General features: G+C 57.0%; 2 protein-coding genes across 5 annotated transcripts; one reads left to right on the top strand and one right to left on the bottom strand.

Annotated features, from left to right (window-relative positions):
* Positions 1–600: 600 nt before the first annotated feature.
* SARS2 (seryl-tRNA synthetase 2, mitochondrial) lies at positions 601–10,306 on the bottom strand. 2 transcript variants are annotated; one of them, XM_025425072.3, is made up of 16 exons: positions 10,040–10,306; positions 7,100–7,195; positions 5,709–5,738; positions 5,001–5,141; positions 4,867–4,921; positions 4,371–4,434; positions 4,049–4,154; positions 3,169–3,216; positions 2,828–2,936; positions 2,509–2,554; positions 2,338–2,425; positions 2,146–2,255; positions 1,518–1,611; positions 1,337–1,429; positions 1,159–1,224; positions 601–1,072 (listed from the first exon to the last, which is right to left on the bottom strand). In XM_025425072.3, the coding sequence occupies exons 1-16, from the start codon at positions 10,304–10,306 to the stop codon at positions 929–931; spliced, it is 1,557 nt and encodes a 518-aa protein (XP_025280857.1). In that variant the 3' UTR covers positions 601–928. The 2 variants fall into 2 exon arrangements, with proteins under 2 accessions (XP_025280857.1, XP_048965686.1); XM_049109729.1 differs by lacking the exon at positions 4,049–4,154 and having other exon boundaries at positions 5,606–5,738.
* On the top strand, positions 10,266–13,879 carry MRPS12 (mitochondrial ribosomal protein S12). 3 transcript variants are annotated; one of them, XM_025425084.3, is made up of 3 exons: positions 10,266–10,395; positions 10,875–10,942; positions 13,197–13,879. In XM_025425084.3, the coding sequence occupies exons 2-3, from the start codon at positions 10,894–10,896 to the stop codon at positions 13,565–13,567; spliced, it is 420 nt and encodes a 139-aa protein (XP_025280869.1). In that variant the 5' UTR covers positions 10,266–10,395; positions 10,875–10,893; the 3' UTR covers positions 13,568–13,879. The 3 variants fall into 3 exon arrangements, with proteins under 3 accessions (XP_025280869.1, XP_025280867.1, XP_025280868.1); XM_025425082.3 differs by lacking the exon at positions 10,266–10,395 and adding an exon at positions 10,488–10,584; XM_025425083.3 differs by lacking the exon at positions 10,266–10,395 and adding an exon at positions 10,535–10,621.
* Positions 13,880–14,516: the final 637 nt, after the last annotated feature.

Genomic DNA, 14,516 nt, shown 5'->3' with positions numbered 1-14,516 from the left:
TTTCCCCTGAGTGAGATGGAGCAACATGAGGGCTCTGGGCAGGGGAGGGGTGTGACCCAACACAGGGGTCCCACAGGGTCTGCTCTGGCTTTGTGTGGGGCCCAGGGAGCAGGGCAGACAGTGAAGTGGCTGCTGTGCCTCTGAGTCGCAGCGGACGGGCCCAGGGAGGCCCAGGGAGGGACCAGGGAGGAGAGAGGAAGGGTGGCTTCTGGAAATATTGTGAAGAAGGAGCTGCCAGGGTCTGCTGAAGGAAGGAGTGACGTCGGCGTGAGAGGAGCTGGTCCCGGGCCAGGGTGAGTTCCAGCTTCACTGAGTCTGTGCTGCCTACTGGACCCTTCCCTGCCACTGGGGATGGAGGGGTGAGGCTGAAACTGGGGTCAGTGCAAGGTGCCTCCTGTCCTAGAGCCAGGGGAGAGGACTTGGCCTCTCAGTTCTGGCGGTGGCCTCTAAGTTGCCCTCCCTGTGCTCTGGGGGTTGCTGGGGGTTCCTGGCCACGGTCCCCGCAGCCACAGACCCTGGGGCGGTCTGGCACCTCAGCCCAGCTGCCCAGCATCCCCAGCTAGTCGGCCAGGGTCCTTTGCCCACAGATCCACAAAGGCCTTTGTTCTGACCATTTATTGGGGACTTTCTGCTACATCCTGAGGGAAGGAAGGAAGGAGGGCTGGGGACTCTTCCTCTCCTTCCCTGTCCTTACAACCGTCAAGTCCCCAGATGTCCTGCTTTCTGGTGCAGGGTTGGGACTGTCAGTGATGACAGGGTCACTGGCTGGTTCTGAGAAAATTGGGGAAGAAGGGAAGGGGCCCAGGCACGGAGCTGACACGAGGAATGCAGATGTCAGGACAGGCTCAGGAAAATAGGTCCCGGGTTTCCAGAGTCCCCTGAGCTCCAGGAAGCAGCGACAGCCCTGCTGACCAATGAGGGTGAGCTCTCAGCTCGGAAGAGGCTGGCTGGGGAGCCTGGACTTCTGGGGCTGGTTGGGTCCGATGTACTGGAGAGGCACGTGAGTGGGGACAGTGATCCGATCGGTGCCAAGGTAGGGCTGGAGGACAGGGGGCACGAGGACGGAGCCATCCTGGGGACAGAGCAGGCCTCAGGATGCTGCCAGCGCCCCAGGCCTCCCCCCTCTGCCTCCCTGAGGGTGATCTTTCCACCCCTCACCTCTTGCTGGTTGCTCTCCAGGAGGGCGATGAGGAGGCGAGGGACAGCACAGGCCGTGGCGTTCACCTGGGAGAGAGGCATGCTCACGTCCATGTGATGACCTCTACCAGCCTGGGAGAGGCTGAGGCCTAAGAAGGGAGGCTGTGGGGACGGTGGGCAGGGCGGTGCGGGCGCTCACCGTGTGGGCGAACTGCAGTTCCCCGGCCTCCTTCTGGAACATGATGTGCAGCCGGCGGCTCTGGAAGTCTGTGCAGTTGGAGGCGCTGGTGACCTGGGTGAGGGGGTGGGCCAAGAGGGTCAGCTGTGGGGGATCCCATTCCCTGTCCCCACTGCGCGTCCTCACCATATTGGAGGCTCACCTCGCCAAAGCGGCCGCGGCCTGGCATCCAGGCCTCGATATCAAACTTGCGGTAGGCGGGGAGGCCCAGTTCCTGGGTGGGCATGTCCAGGACGCTGCAGCCCAAGAGACAGTTGTCGTGAAGGTCAGAGGATAAGGAGGGGAGGCACGAGGTGGAGAAGGTGGTAGGATGCGGCAGGGTATCGGGGGGCAGGAGTGGAGCGGATGGAGCGAAGAGTGCCACTCTCAGCACCCTGGGTTTGTAACAGGTAACCGGGGAGAAAGCCCACATCCCCCAGCCTCTCTGGAAGCCTAACAGATGAGGCAGGAGGGCGTGGGGCTGCCCACCAGGTCCTGCCCAAAAGGGAAGGGGCAGTGAGGAGCCCCTCGGGTGCAGCGCAGATGGGGCGGCACCTAGGGATGGGAGCCACGAGATGGAAGGGGCCCGGGTCTCCACCCCGGAGCGCCCCGCGCTGCCTTGGCTGCCGTCTCCATCCTGTGGCCTACACGGGATTTTAGACCCAGACACACACCCTGTATATATTCCTAATACGGGAAAAGGGGCCGGAGGGTGGGGGTGTGAGGGTGTTCACGGTGAGGGAGCACTAGCCAGCCCATCCCTCCTCCCTCACCCCTGCCCTTCTCCGCACCGGAAGTGCAGGCCCAGCTCTGTCAAGATCTCCATCTGCAGGGACAGGAACTCATCCAGCAGCTGTGAGCTCTGCTCCAGACCAGGGCCTGTCACCCCAAACATCTCCACCTGGGGCAGCGCAGTGGGCACACGGGTCAGGAGGCCCTGGGTCATTGCGGAGGCCCTCCTCTCCGGTTCCGGCTACACCAACCTTGGTGAAGTGGTGTACTCGATACAGTCCCCGTGGCTCTTTCCCTGTGTCTGTCTCGGCCCGGTAGCAGGTACTAGAACAAACCATCCTGGGGGAGCCAGGGAGGTGGAGTCAGGGAGGGGAGAAGGAACGTCACGGGTGGGGACATGTTCTACAGGAACGGGGCATCACCTGATCGGCAGGTCCCTGAAGGCCACGGAGTGGTCCATGAAGTAGCCTAGGGGGAGAGGGGGACAGGATGGGTCAGCCAGGGCACCACCCACTCACAGGAAACCTCTGGGAGAATTAGAAAAGGTGTCCCCTCTGGTATGTGGCTGGATCCTTACTGTGCTGTTGTGCAGTAAACGACCTACACAACGGTACGTGTTGGCCCTGGGGTCACTGAGACATCCTAGGCAGGTGGCCATCACCCCTAGGATGGCCCTGGTTGTTCCCCTGCAATCTCTGGAGGCATCCTCACCCCTGCTGTTGCCTCCAGGCAGATGCTTACCTGCAAGCCCCACCTCTGCTGTCCCAGCCAGGTTGAGGTCTTCGAAGCGGGAGGGGTCGATGTTGTAAATCTGGGATGGGTTGGCATTTGGCGTCATCCCACAGCCTTCCTGGGGAGGCCAAGCCATTGAGGTCAGGGGACAGATGACCTCGGCCTCCATGTTGCAGTCACAACCCCCGGTCCTTCCCCGGAAGCTTCTAGAATTGCCCTGGCCTCCCTGTTGTGGCCTGGGACCCTCAACCCAGTCCCAGGGTGGTCTCTGCCGGGGAGATAGGCTGTTCTTTATGAGTGGGGTCCCCAGAACAGGGCCTGGCACACAGCTGGGCGTGGGGAGCACTCACAAACACAGCTCCTCGGAGGAGGTCTGGCACCGTCATGGGGGTGAAGCCCTGTGAAGAGGAAGGGGCTGGCTGAGGCGCACGGCCTGGACCCCCGCCAGGCCCCAAGCTCAGACCCGAAGAAGCGACACTGCAGAGCTGGCCCATAGCTCCCACCTGTCCTTCTAAAACCCATCCCGCCTCAGAGGAAACCGAGGAAGGCCCGAGTAGGGGGGCTTGGAGCCGTCCCTAGGGCCCCTCTCTGCTGGCGCCTCATGGTTTCCTTGCTCAGTTCATCCGGCCCAGGGTAGTGAGAGGTGTGGCGAAAGCTTTCTGTGGCTCCCCAGTGCCCTCCGGAAATGCCCGAGTCCCTTGCTGCTGCCTACACCCCACGCCTCCAGCTCCTGTTTCAGCAGCACGTTTCCCGACACCCCCTCTATGCTACAGGCAGGCACTGAGGTCACACAGCTCTGGGGCCAGCTCCAGGCAGCGGCCATCAGATCCTGGACTAGTTGCGCCCCCTGGAGGCCTTAATTTCTCCCTCTCTGAAGTGGGGGTAATAGCACCTACACCTAAGGTTGCTTTAAGAATTAAACGTCTTAATAATACACCTAAAGTGGGATGTCTGGATGGCTCAGCGGCTGAGCATCTGCCTTCGGCTTAGGTTGTGACCCAGGGTCCTGGGATCGAGTCCCGCATCGCGTTCCCTACATGGAGCCTGCTTCTCCCTCTGCCTCTCTGTGTCTCTCATCAATCAATAAATAAAATCTTAAAAAAAAAAAATACACCTAAAGCTCTGTAACCAGTGACTGGAGCAGAGGTTACCCCCCACCTCCCCACCTTGAGCCTTTGAGTCTGTGTCAGTGTCACCCCCTCCAGGCAGCCTGCCCATCCTGGCCCATACCCGGTGGATGAGCTTGTTGAGTGTGAAGTTGACCAGGCCGTGCTGCAGGAGGGCACCAGCCCCACGCAGGTAATAGGAGCGGTGGCCGGACACATGGGACAGGCGCCTGGGAGACAGATGGGCGGACAGGCGGGTGCGTGTGGGCTGGGGCTGGTGGGGGGCGACGGGGGCTCTTCTGCACCCCAGGGCAGAGGCCAGCTGCCAGGCGGGGGACCGGGCATCAAACATTCATGCGGGGTGAGGCCTTGGTGGCTGCACACCTGGTGCTGAGCCAGCTGCTGGGGCGGGGAGGGCGGGGAGGGCCGCGAGCGGGCGGGCTCACTTCTGCCGCAGGATGTCGAGTTTCTCTGCGATTTCCAGGTGGCCCCGGGGTTGGAAGGAGAAAGCTGGATCGGGATGAAAAGCTGGATTAGAGAGACGGCGGGGAGGAGCGGCAGCGAGAGAAAGAGAGAGAGAGAGAGAGAGAGAGAGAGAGAGAGAGAGAGAGAGACACGGGGAGAGAGGAGAGGAAGGGAGGGGAGATGGTGGCAGAGACGGGACTGGCAAGCGGATTGAGGGATAGAGAGAGACGCGAAGCAAGGGAGAAAAGGGGTGAGAGGGTAAGGGGGAGAGAACATTAGGAAGAAGAAAGAGGGAGGTCGAGAGAGAGCCAGAGCCAAAGCCAGAGCCAGAGGGGAGTCAGGCAGGAAAACCCAAGGGAATCCGGGGCCCGAGTGAGACGGGACAGCCTGCTGCGCACACCCAGAGGAGACAGGGCGGAGGAGGGGAGCACCGGGACTCTACAGGCTCCAGCCACATCCGACCCCGGGGCCCCCCACCTGGCTTGTCTCCGACCACGTGGAGCACTCGGGCCTGGCTCTCGTCCCCGGTGGGCTGCAGAGAGACAGCGGGGGGTTGAGGAAGGTGGTCCCAGGCGGGCCCCGGGGCTCCCCCACGGCCCATCTCCGCTCACCACATCCGGGTGGGTCCGGTTGGGCAGCTTCAGCGCCTGTAGGTAGAACTGCTCCTTGAGCTGGGTCTCCTTGGGGTACAGGACCGTGAGCTGCTTGCGGATCTCCCGGCCATGTGCCCGCAGACTCTGATACTGGGGGTCCTGGGGGCGGGGCAGGCGGCGTCAGCCCAGGAAGGGGCAGGGTCCCTCAACCACTCTGACCTCGAGCAGAGCCTCGACCTTGCTGGGAGAGCCTCTGTGGCGGACACCCATTGTCTCTTTGTTTTTTTTTTGTCTCTTTGGCCCAACATCCTGAATTTCCTTCTGGGAAATTCCCTCACCTCGCTTCACCACCACGTGGTATAACCAGTGGGTCATGGACTCAGGCCCGGCCTACCAGAACATTCCACTGCCTTGGCCACAGTGATTGGCTCAAAGACAGGCATGTGACCCAAGCGCCAGGACTACGGGTGCGGCTATGGGGGGAAGTGGTCCCCTTGGCACCCCAGCCAGCCTCCCCTTTCCTCTGAGGGGAGAAAGTTGGTCTGGGAACAAGAGGGAAGTAGAACCAAGTATGGAGCCAGGCCCTGGAGCCAGCCTCTTGTTTCATGAACCAACAGATTCACCTGGATGGACAATCCTGTTGTCTTCTGTTACAATGTAGGAATTGGGACTCACTTGGCACCTGCCCGCTCCCCCCAGGGACGGGACATCAGCCCCCTGTAGTACCTGCTGCACTTGACTGTTGTCCTGGTTTACCTGGTAGAAGAGAGGTGGAGGCGGTGATTAGGTTCAGTGGGCCCGGAAGGAGGGGAAAAAAACAAGGGGTGTAAGGTCAAACAGGGGCAAGAGGTCAGGGGTAGGTGTGTGGAAGGGGTTCTGAATATCTTGCTCTGCAGGTGCCTGGCCAGACAGACCTTCCTCCGCTCTGTGCCTCAGTTTCTCTATCAGGAAAGCCAGGAGGAGGCAAGACAACTGACAGTAATCACACCTGCCGCTCTGTTGACTGAGAGCCACGTCACGCCTGTCTCTGCAGAGGCCTCACGCGGTCCTATCTCTCCATAACCTACTCCACGACGTGGGCATCGGTAAATGACAAAACCGAGACTTGGAGATGTAAAGTCTGTGAACGTGCGACTTCCTATGACTCTGAGCAGCAGACGGAATCAGGCAGACCTGGATCTGAACGTGGGGTGTCTCCCGGATGCGTGTCCTCGGGCAAATCTCGTCCCCCCTCCGAGCCTCGGGATTCCCATCTGTGAAATGGGCTAATCGGACGTCCCCAGCAGGGCTGCTGCGTGGGTTCCGTGAGATGAGTTAGCACTCACTGAACATTTAACTGTGGTCACTTTTGTTGTCTGCACTGGCTGCTGGCCTGTGACGCATGTAGCCCGGGGCCTGGCGCGCAGGTCCCAGTGTCACAGGGAGATGTAATGAGTATTGCAATTGGCCTTCGAGGGGAGGGGTGGGTGGAAAGCAGCCCGAATGCCTGGGTGCGAACCCTGCCTCTGCCACTTCTTTCTGGCTGTGACACTGAGGCACATTTTAACATCCTGGGGCCCTGGCTGTGTCAGTTGTAAATTGGGTCCGTGCTGTTCCTGTCTCACAGACTCGTGAGGGTCGCACCCAGAACAGTGCCTGGCACGCAGTGATTGCTATATAAATGTCTGCTGTTAATTTTAGGATTACTTTTCTGCCCCCATGGCAGATGTTATTGGCCATCTAACCCAAGACTATTTGCCTTTCCTCCTCCAATCCCACAGACACCTGACTCAGTTTACCCTCCTTGGGCACTCCCTCCCTGTAGTTCAGGGAACATGGGCTAAGCCAGGGGCTGCCTCTCAAGGAGTCCTAAGGCCACTGTAGTAACTCCATCCCTCCTACTGATGACAGGTGTGGGTGTCGGGTGTCTGGGCCCATGAGGGCATGAAGGGACCTTGCTGGATGCTTCAGGAAAGGTCTCCCTGCTCTTGAAAAAGGACATGTGAGCCACCGAAGTCCTGCTTTCTGCCTCTGGCAGAGTCATGCAAAGAGACGCCAGCCATCGTGGACTGCGAGAGGGGAAACTGAGGTCGAATCAGCACAGTGAAGCCCCCCCAACCTAGGACCCCCATGCTCACCAGCAGGGCCCGTACTGCCTCAGCCACAGTCCCCTTCTCTTCCTCCAGACTCCGGATCTGCTCCTGCAGCTGCCTCAGCTCCTGCCATGTTGAGATCTGGGGGTGGACACAGAGGGAAAGGTGTGAAGTGGCCTCTGTCTCCTGCCCCTTCTCGCTGGAGCCTGTCCCTCTGGCCACCTGGACCCCAGTGGCCCGTCTCCCCTCCTGCCCTCTCATGCTAGAGCTCCCTGGTGTAAGGCACGTGGCTGCCCAGAATTTAGATACATTTCCCAGCCTCCCTTGCAGCTGTGTGTGCTCCTGGATCCAAGACCAACCAATGGACATGAGTGGGAATGTGAGTCTTCGGTCACCTCCTTAAAGATAAGTCCCCATGCTGGACTTTCTGTCTCTCACTCCCTTGGACTGGATGATGGACTCTGAGGAGGGTCAAACCGGGCAGCATCCTAAGGGATGCGGAGCAAGAAGATGAAAGGACCCTCCATGCTGAAGGGCATGAGCTGAGGCCCTGCCAGCACTCACCTCTGAGTCTCACAGATGAGAAGCAGCCTCTGTCCTATGGGGCTGTGTGCTAAACCTGTCCCCTCCACATGCAGGCTCAGCTCTTGTTCATGGGCACCCCTACTGCTATGAGGTCCTTCTGTGAGAGCCCACATCCCTGGGCAAACCCCACTGACTTCTTTGGCTGCAGCTCTCCCTTTGACAAAATGGGGCAAACAACATAGCCCTACCCTCTGGGGCTGGAAGCCAGAAGGGGAGAGCAGGCCACAAAGTGGTTGGCTACCCACTGGGGGGCTCCCCCTGGATGTCCCCTGAACACTCCACCACTCACTACGTGTAAGAGTGCCTTGAGGAAAAGCATCTCTCCCCCAGATCTGGCCCACAAACTCCCATCCCCCTACCCCAGAGCCCTGAGCCTCCTGCTGGATGCCACCCCAGCTCTGTGGCCAGGTACCATGTCCTGACCTTTCTGCCTCAGGAACATCCATCAGGTCTGTCCTCCTCCCATCCCTTGACTCCTGCCCCAATCCAGATCCTGTCCTCTCCCATGAGGACCCCTGTGCCAGCCTCTCAGCCTGCAGGCTCACCTCCTCCAGCCAGAGTTCCTACACAATCCATCTCCTGCCTGAAAGCACCCAGCTCCCCAGGGTTCCTAGGAACAATTCACATGCCTTCTTATTGCCCATAAAGCCACAAGCCATATTTTTCTTCAAACTTCATGCCCTAAAGAAGTTTTGCAAGCTTTGGGATGTGATCCATTAGTAGGTTATGAATAATTTAGGATCTCTAAACCAGCACTTTAAAAGGCTATGGTAGGGGTGCCTAGGTGGCTCAGTTGGTCAGGTGTCTGACTTTGGCTCAGATCATGATTGAAGGGTCCTAGGTTCAGCCCTGTGTCAGGCTCTGCACTCAACAGGCAGTTTGCTTCTACCTCTCCCTCTGTTCCCCTGCTACCTTCATGCACTCACTCTCTCTCTCTCTCATAAATAAATAAAATCTTAAAAAAAAAATAGGGATGCCAGGATGACTCAGTGGTTGAGCGTCTCCCTTCGGCTCAGGACGTGATCCCCGGGTCCTGGGATTGAGTCCAGCATTGGGCTCTGTGCAGGAACCCTGCTTCTCCTTCTGCCTATGTCTCTGCCTCTATCTGTGTGTGTCTCTCACGAATAAATTTTTTAAAAAAGATCTTTAAATAAATAAAGAAATGGCTATGGTAAAATATACATAAAATTTGCCATTTTAACCATTTTTAAGTGTATAGTTCAGTGGCATTAACTGCATTTGCAACGCTAAGCAGCGCTCTCCACCATCCACCTCTGGAACTTTATCTTCCCAAGCTGAAACTCTACACCATCTTCCCATTCCCCGCTCTCCCCAGCCCCTGGCAACCACCACTCTATTTTCTGTCTCTGTGAATTTGACTACTCTAGGTACCACGTATGAATGGAATCATACAGTTTTGTCTTTTTGTGATAGCCCTATTTCACTTAGCATAACGTCCTCAAGGTTCATTCATGTTGTAGCACGTGTCACAATGTCCTTCCCTTTTTACTGAATCATATCCCACTGTAACGTATGTACCACATTTTGTGTATCTATTCATCCATCCATGGGCACTTGGGTCGCTTCCATCTTTCGGCTCCTGTAAATAATCTTGCTATGAACGTGGGTACACAAATACCTGTTCAAGTCCCTGCTTTCCCTTCTTTGGGGAATATACCCAGAAGTGGGATTGCTGGATAATATGGTAATTCCATGTTTAATTTCTTGAGGAACAGCCACACTTTTTAAGTAATTTTTCTGGGCCTTAGTTTCTCCTCTAATGAGGGCCATCATGGCACCATAGGGTGGTTGTGAAACTGAAATGAGGCAAAAATGTACAGAGCCCTTAGAACAGGACCCTCCTTAGCACCCCAGCAAGGTCTAGCAACACGGTGGCTCTGCTTCTCGTTCCGTGGCAGGTAGTATTATATATTATTTACCCCCTTATCCTCAACACCTGGGACATAGTAGATGCTGCTGAAATAGCTGCAGGTAGAAAGATTCATTCATTAAATATTTAGCTGCCTGCTACCTGTGGGGCAGGGGCAGGACTCTACCTCTTACTCTCCAAAGGCAGATCCCTCCACCCTCTGATTTACACCCCACCCCTCATTTTTTGCCCCTTTCCCCCATTTTTTTGTGGTCTTAAGCCTGGCATGTGGGAAGTTCCTAAGCGCAAAGCAGGTATTCGGCACGCTTTATGAAACAGACGCTTCATGGGTGTGTAGACACGAGGACCCTGGCACTCCGTGCATAACTGGCACATACGTGGGTGCCAAGCACGTGTCGGCTAAACCCGGGAAAGAACTAACATTCCTGCGATAGGTTCGCCCCCTGCCGGAGAGTCTCCTGCAAGCCCCGCGCGGCCCCGCGGCTGACGGCCGGCGCAAGCGCACTCACGATCGCGGGCAGGTCTTCCGGCCGCAGCTCCCCCTTGCGGAGCTGCAGGGCGCGCGCGGCCTCTTCAGGGCATGCGCACAGGCGCTCCATGTCCAGCTCGGGGAGCGCGCTGTAGCCCTCGCGCGCGTGCTCGTACAGGAGGTTCCGGTCTCGTCTCTCCGTGGCGAAAGTTCTCCTCGGGCTGTGGCTGCGGACGCAGCCTCTCCGGGGCCGAAGACCCCGACCAGCCACCAAAAGCCACAAGCGGCGCGCCATGGACGCAGCCATCTTGGACAGGGGACAAGGAGTCGCGCACCCTTCGCCCCGCCCACTCCGCGTTTAGACCAATTGCAAAGCAGCTGCGACCCGGGAAGGCGGTGAGCGCCGCTCGCGTCTGCGACGCAGTTCGGAAGGAAAAACTGACCGAGATTGGCTCTGTCGTTGACCAATCGTGGTCTACGCCCCGCCCCCTCAGCGTACACGACAGGCAGGTCCAGCCAATCCCTGGCAGGGTGGCCTCCGGGCGGGCTAGAGGTCGCTTCAGCGTGCCTGCGGACCTTGCTGGGGTGGGTGGTGGAGCCCCTGCTTCTCAGGACTTCCCGGGTCTCTCCTCAGTTTCCCTTCTGTGTGCGGGGGTTGGGGGGGTGGGGAGAGGTCGCTGGGTGCCCGGAGTCTACTCAGAGCGAAAGTAAAATTGACGGAGGGAATTTGTGTCAGCAGCGTGAGGGGTTAGACTGTCAGGAAATTCCTCGGATTTAAATCCGAAGGCTCTGAGGACGGGATGGGAGGATTTGGGCCCTGCCCGGGCTACGGCCAGTCCCCTTTTCCTTCCTGATTCTCTTATCCTCCAACGCAGGGACCCTGCAGACGGCGGGATGTCCTGGTCCGGCCTTCTCCGTGGCCTCCGCGCGTCCCTAAGTTACGGTAAGTTGGGATCTCGAGCTGCAGAGACGCAGCTGGACGAGGGTTTTCCGCGCTGGGACTTGGGTGCCTCTGCCGCAGCCCCCGGGGAATCGCGGTTTAAAACTAGGGATGCGTGGTGGGTGTTAGCAGAGCTCCCGCTGCAGGGGTGACGGGGGAAGTCGTTGCATTGGGGGCGTCGTCGGGTCGGTTGGGTCAATTATCGATTTCTTCAGCAAATACTTATTAAATAACCCCTCCCCGCCCCCCCCCCCCCCCCCCCCCCGGTGGGTGAGACATCCAAGCAAAGCGTTTAAGTCATTCGTTCAGCTGGTATTTTTCAAGATCCTAGTGTGTGCCAGGTACGGAGGGGGATGCTTAATTTACGTCCTTACTGGCTCTAGGGACATCACATCCTTCTCCTGGCCATGCCCTTTGCGAGGTATTTCGGTCATTTATTCACTCTTTGCAATATTTATTAAGCACTTTCTGGTTGCCACTCACTAAGGATCACATGACAGGCTTGCACTCTGCCAGGGAACTGGGGTAGATTTTTTTTTTTATTTTAATTTTTTTAAGATTTTATTTACCCATGAGAGACACACAGAGGCGTAGAGACACAGGCAGAGGGAGAAGCAGGCTCCTTGCGGGGAGCCTGATGCAGGATTGGATCTCAGGATCACAAGCTGAGCTAAAGGCAGGTGCTCAACCCCTGAGCCATCCGGGTGTCCCAACTCTGGGCTGGCTTGACATGTGTCTCTAAGGGTAGCCCCTCATACACGTACTGCGGGGGGGAGGCGGGGGGTAGGTGTGATTATGGTGCCTGTGACACAGTGAGGACATGGAGGGGCAGAGTCTTGCTTAAGGCATACCACTTGGAAGAGGCTATCACCAAGAGGAAGAAGGGGAATATCTCATCCCTTTTAAGGATTTTGCTGTAATTTGACACATAAGGAGACATGGAAATAGACATAGGGCCAGGACTGGCCCTGGATATGGAGGGACTGTAAAGTTTGGGTGCAAAAAGGCATCCATGCTAGTGACAGGAAAAGGATAACCTAAAGCCCTGAACTGGGAGCTCCAGGAGGGATGTGCCAAGGGCTGTCTCTGTCACCACCGTGCCTCCAGGATTGGGGCCAAGACAGGGTGCTCAATGAATGTTTGCTGAAGAGGATCCAGTTATGGTGGTATCTTCTGACATCCTACATCCTACATCCTACATCCTATCCATAAGCAAGTCCCATCAGTCTGCCTTGGAAATATATAGCTCTGCTCCCCCCCACCCCCAGTCTTCTTAGTAGACTGCAGCCACACTGGTCTTTCTTCCTTTTTTTTTTTTTTTAAGATTTTATTTATTTATTCATGAGAGACACAGAGAGAGAGAGAGAGAGAGAGAGAGAGGCAGAGACACAGGCAGAGGGAGAAGCAGGCTCCCTATGGGGACCCCGATGTGGGACTTGATCCTGGGACCCTGAGATCACACCCTGGACTGAAGGCGGTGCTAAACCGCTGAGCCACCTGGGCTGCCCGACTGGTCTCCTTTCTGTTGGTGTTTCTGGGGACACTGGCTGGAGCAGGATGAGCAAGGGGGCTAGTAGGGGAGATGAAGGTCAGGGAAGTAATGGGGGCAGATCAACTGGGGCCTCATGGGCCATGGGAAGGACTTTGTCTCTTGCCTAAGTCAGAGGGCACCGCAGGGGGGAGGGCTCTGAGCAGGGGAGGGACATGGCCTGACCCAGGTGTCCACAGGGTCCCTCCAGCTGCATGTGGGGACTAGAGTGTAGGAGGAGGGAGGAGTAGGGATCAAGAGATGAGCCTGGACAGGCCCAGAGTTGATGCAGTGGAGAGAGGAAGGGGTCTATATGAAAGTTCAACTGACATCATCTACTTATGGGGGCTGGAAGTGAGTATGACAGGGAGGAGGAGGGACCCCTCCCCAAAATATCCCGTTGGGTTGCTCTGGAGGTGGCGTGAGTTAAGGTGGGTACAGTGCACAGAACAGTCCCTGACATGGTGTCAATCTGTTCGCTTTTATTATTATTTTTAAGCAGCATTAAAGTCAGTATCTTCCTTGCAGCATAAAATGAGTTAATCCACATTAAATGTTTAAAACAGAACCTGACATGTGATGGTTGCCCAGTAAACATTACTACTCCTACTTGTGACCGCCCCTAGACGTAAACACATCCTTGTAGAGTGCTTGGAACAGTGCCCAGAACTCTTACCCCTTCACTGGGATAATAACCATCCCCTGTTGTCCCCGGTTGTGTGTCTCCAGGCCAAGCCCTGGCCTCCCAGCTGTGGACCACCCGCACCATGGCCACCCTGAACCAGATGCATCGCCGGGGGCTTCCGAAGTGGCCGCCTCCACCTCTGGGCCCCACGGCTGGCCGGCCACAGCTGAAGGGAGTGGTTTTGCGCACATTCATCCGAAAGCCCAAGAAACCCAACTCGGCCAACCGCAAGTGCTGCCGTGTGCGGCTCAGCACAGGCCGAGAGGCTGTATGCTTCATCCCCGGAGAGGGTCACAGCCTGCAGGAGCACCACGTCGTGCTCGTGCAGGGTGGCCGCACCCAGGACCTGCCTGGCGTGAAGCTCACTGTCGTGCGTGGCAAGTACGACTGTGGCCATGTGCAGAAGAAGAAGTGACTGTCCGGGCCGCAGCAGGCTGGGGTTCACCCAGAACAGGATCTTTCTCTCTGGAGGCCTGCAGTATTCTTGGGAAGCTATTCCAGTTCTGGAAGCACCTGGTCCTGGGTTTAAGTCCTGGCTTCGCCTCTTCCATCTGGAACACTGCTTGCCCATAGGGGTTCTGGATGTGAGTTAGGAAAAGCACCCCTCTGTCCACACCCTTGCCTTCCTTGTGTAGTGCATTGACTCAAGGGACCTCTTCTGCTGAGATAAGGAAGGCCCTGTACTGCTGTCTCTGGGAAGGGGTTGCAATAAATACAGACACACACACCCCCATGGTTGTAATGTGAACCCTCTTGCACAATATTTGCCTGCTGCGTGGTATTAGCCACTGACATCCCTTATGGGCTTCAGTTTTCTCCAGAAAATAGCTCTACCCATAGTATCCTCCTTGTTGGGTTTGGTGAAGATTAAATTTGTTGCTCTGAGTGTATGACATGCAGGTGGCTACTCTGTTGGGAGTTTTGGAGTCAGGTAGGCAGCACCAAGGTCCATTTCCCTTTCCTGCAGTCCCAGGATCTGGGCAAGGACAGCCGGGTCCTCCAGCTTCCTATCTGTGGAAGGGGTATTGAAAGGATCAGATGGGATGCACTGCTGCCTGCCTGGGAGCTGTTCTGGGTTATTTTCAGACTCACACACACCTGGGTCTGAATCCTGGCTCTCCCTCTTTGTTCTGTGACTTTGGATATGTTTGTTCCTCCCTCAAGAAGTGGCACCAAGAGTAATACTGACCTCACCTGACCACGTGCTTGGCCATGTTAGATTTTACCATTTGGGAGCTGTCCTTCTATCACTGGGCTTGGTGCAGGTCCTGCTTCCCCTGCTTACCTACCGGGTGACCTTGGGCAGGCCATTTAAACTCTGAGCCTGTTTCCTCCTGGACCAAATAACAGCGCCTGCCTTCCAT

Source organism: Canis lupus, chromosome 1, assembly GCF_003254725.2.
Source record: "Canis lupus dingo isolate Sandy chromosome 1, ASM325472v2, whole genome shotgun sequence".
Taxonomy (NCBI): Eukaryota; Metazoa; Chordata; class Mammalia; order Carnivora; family Canidae; genus Canis; species Canis lupus.
Note: the sequence above shows the minus strand (reverse complement) of the source record. Positions and strands in the feature narration are given on the sequence as shown.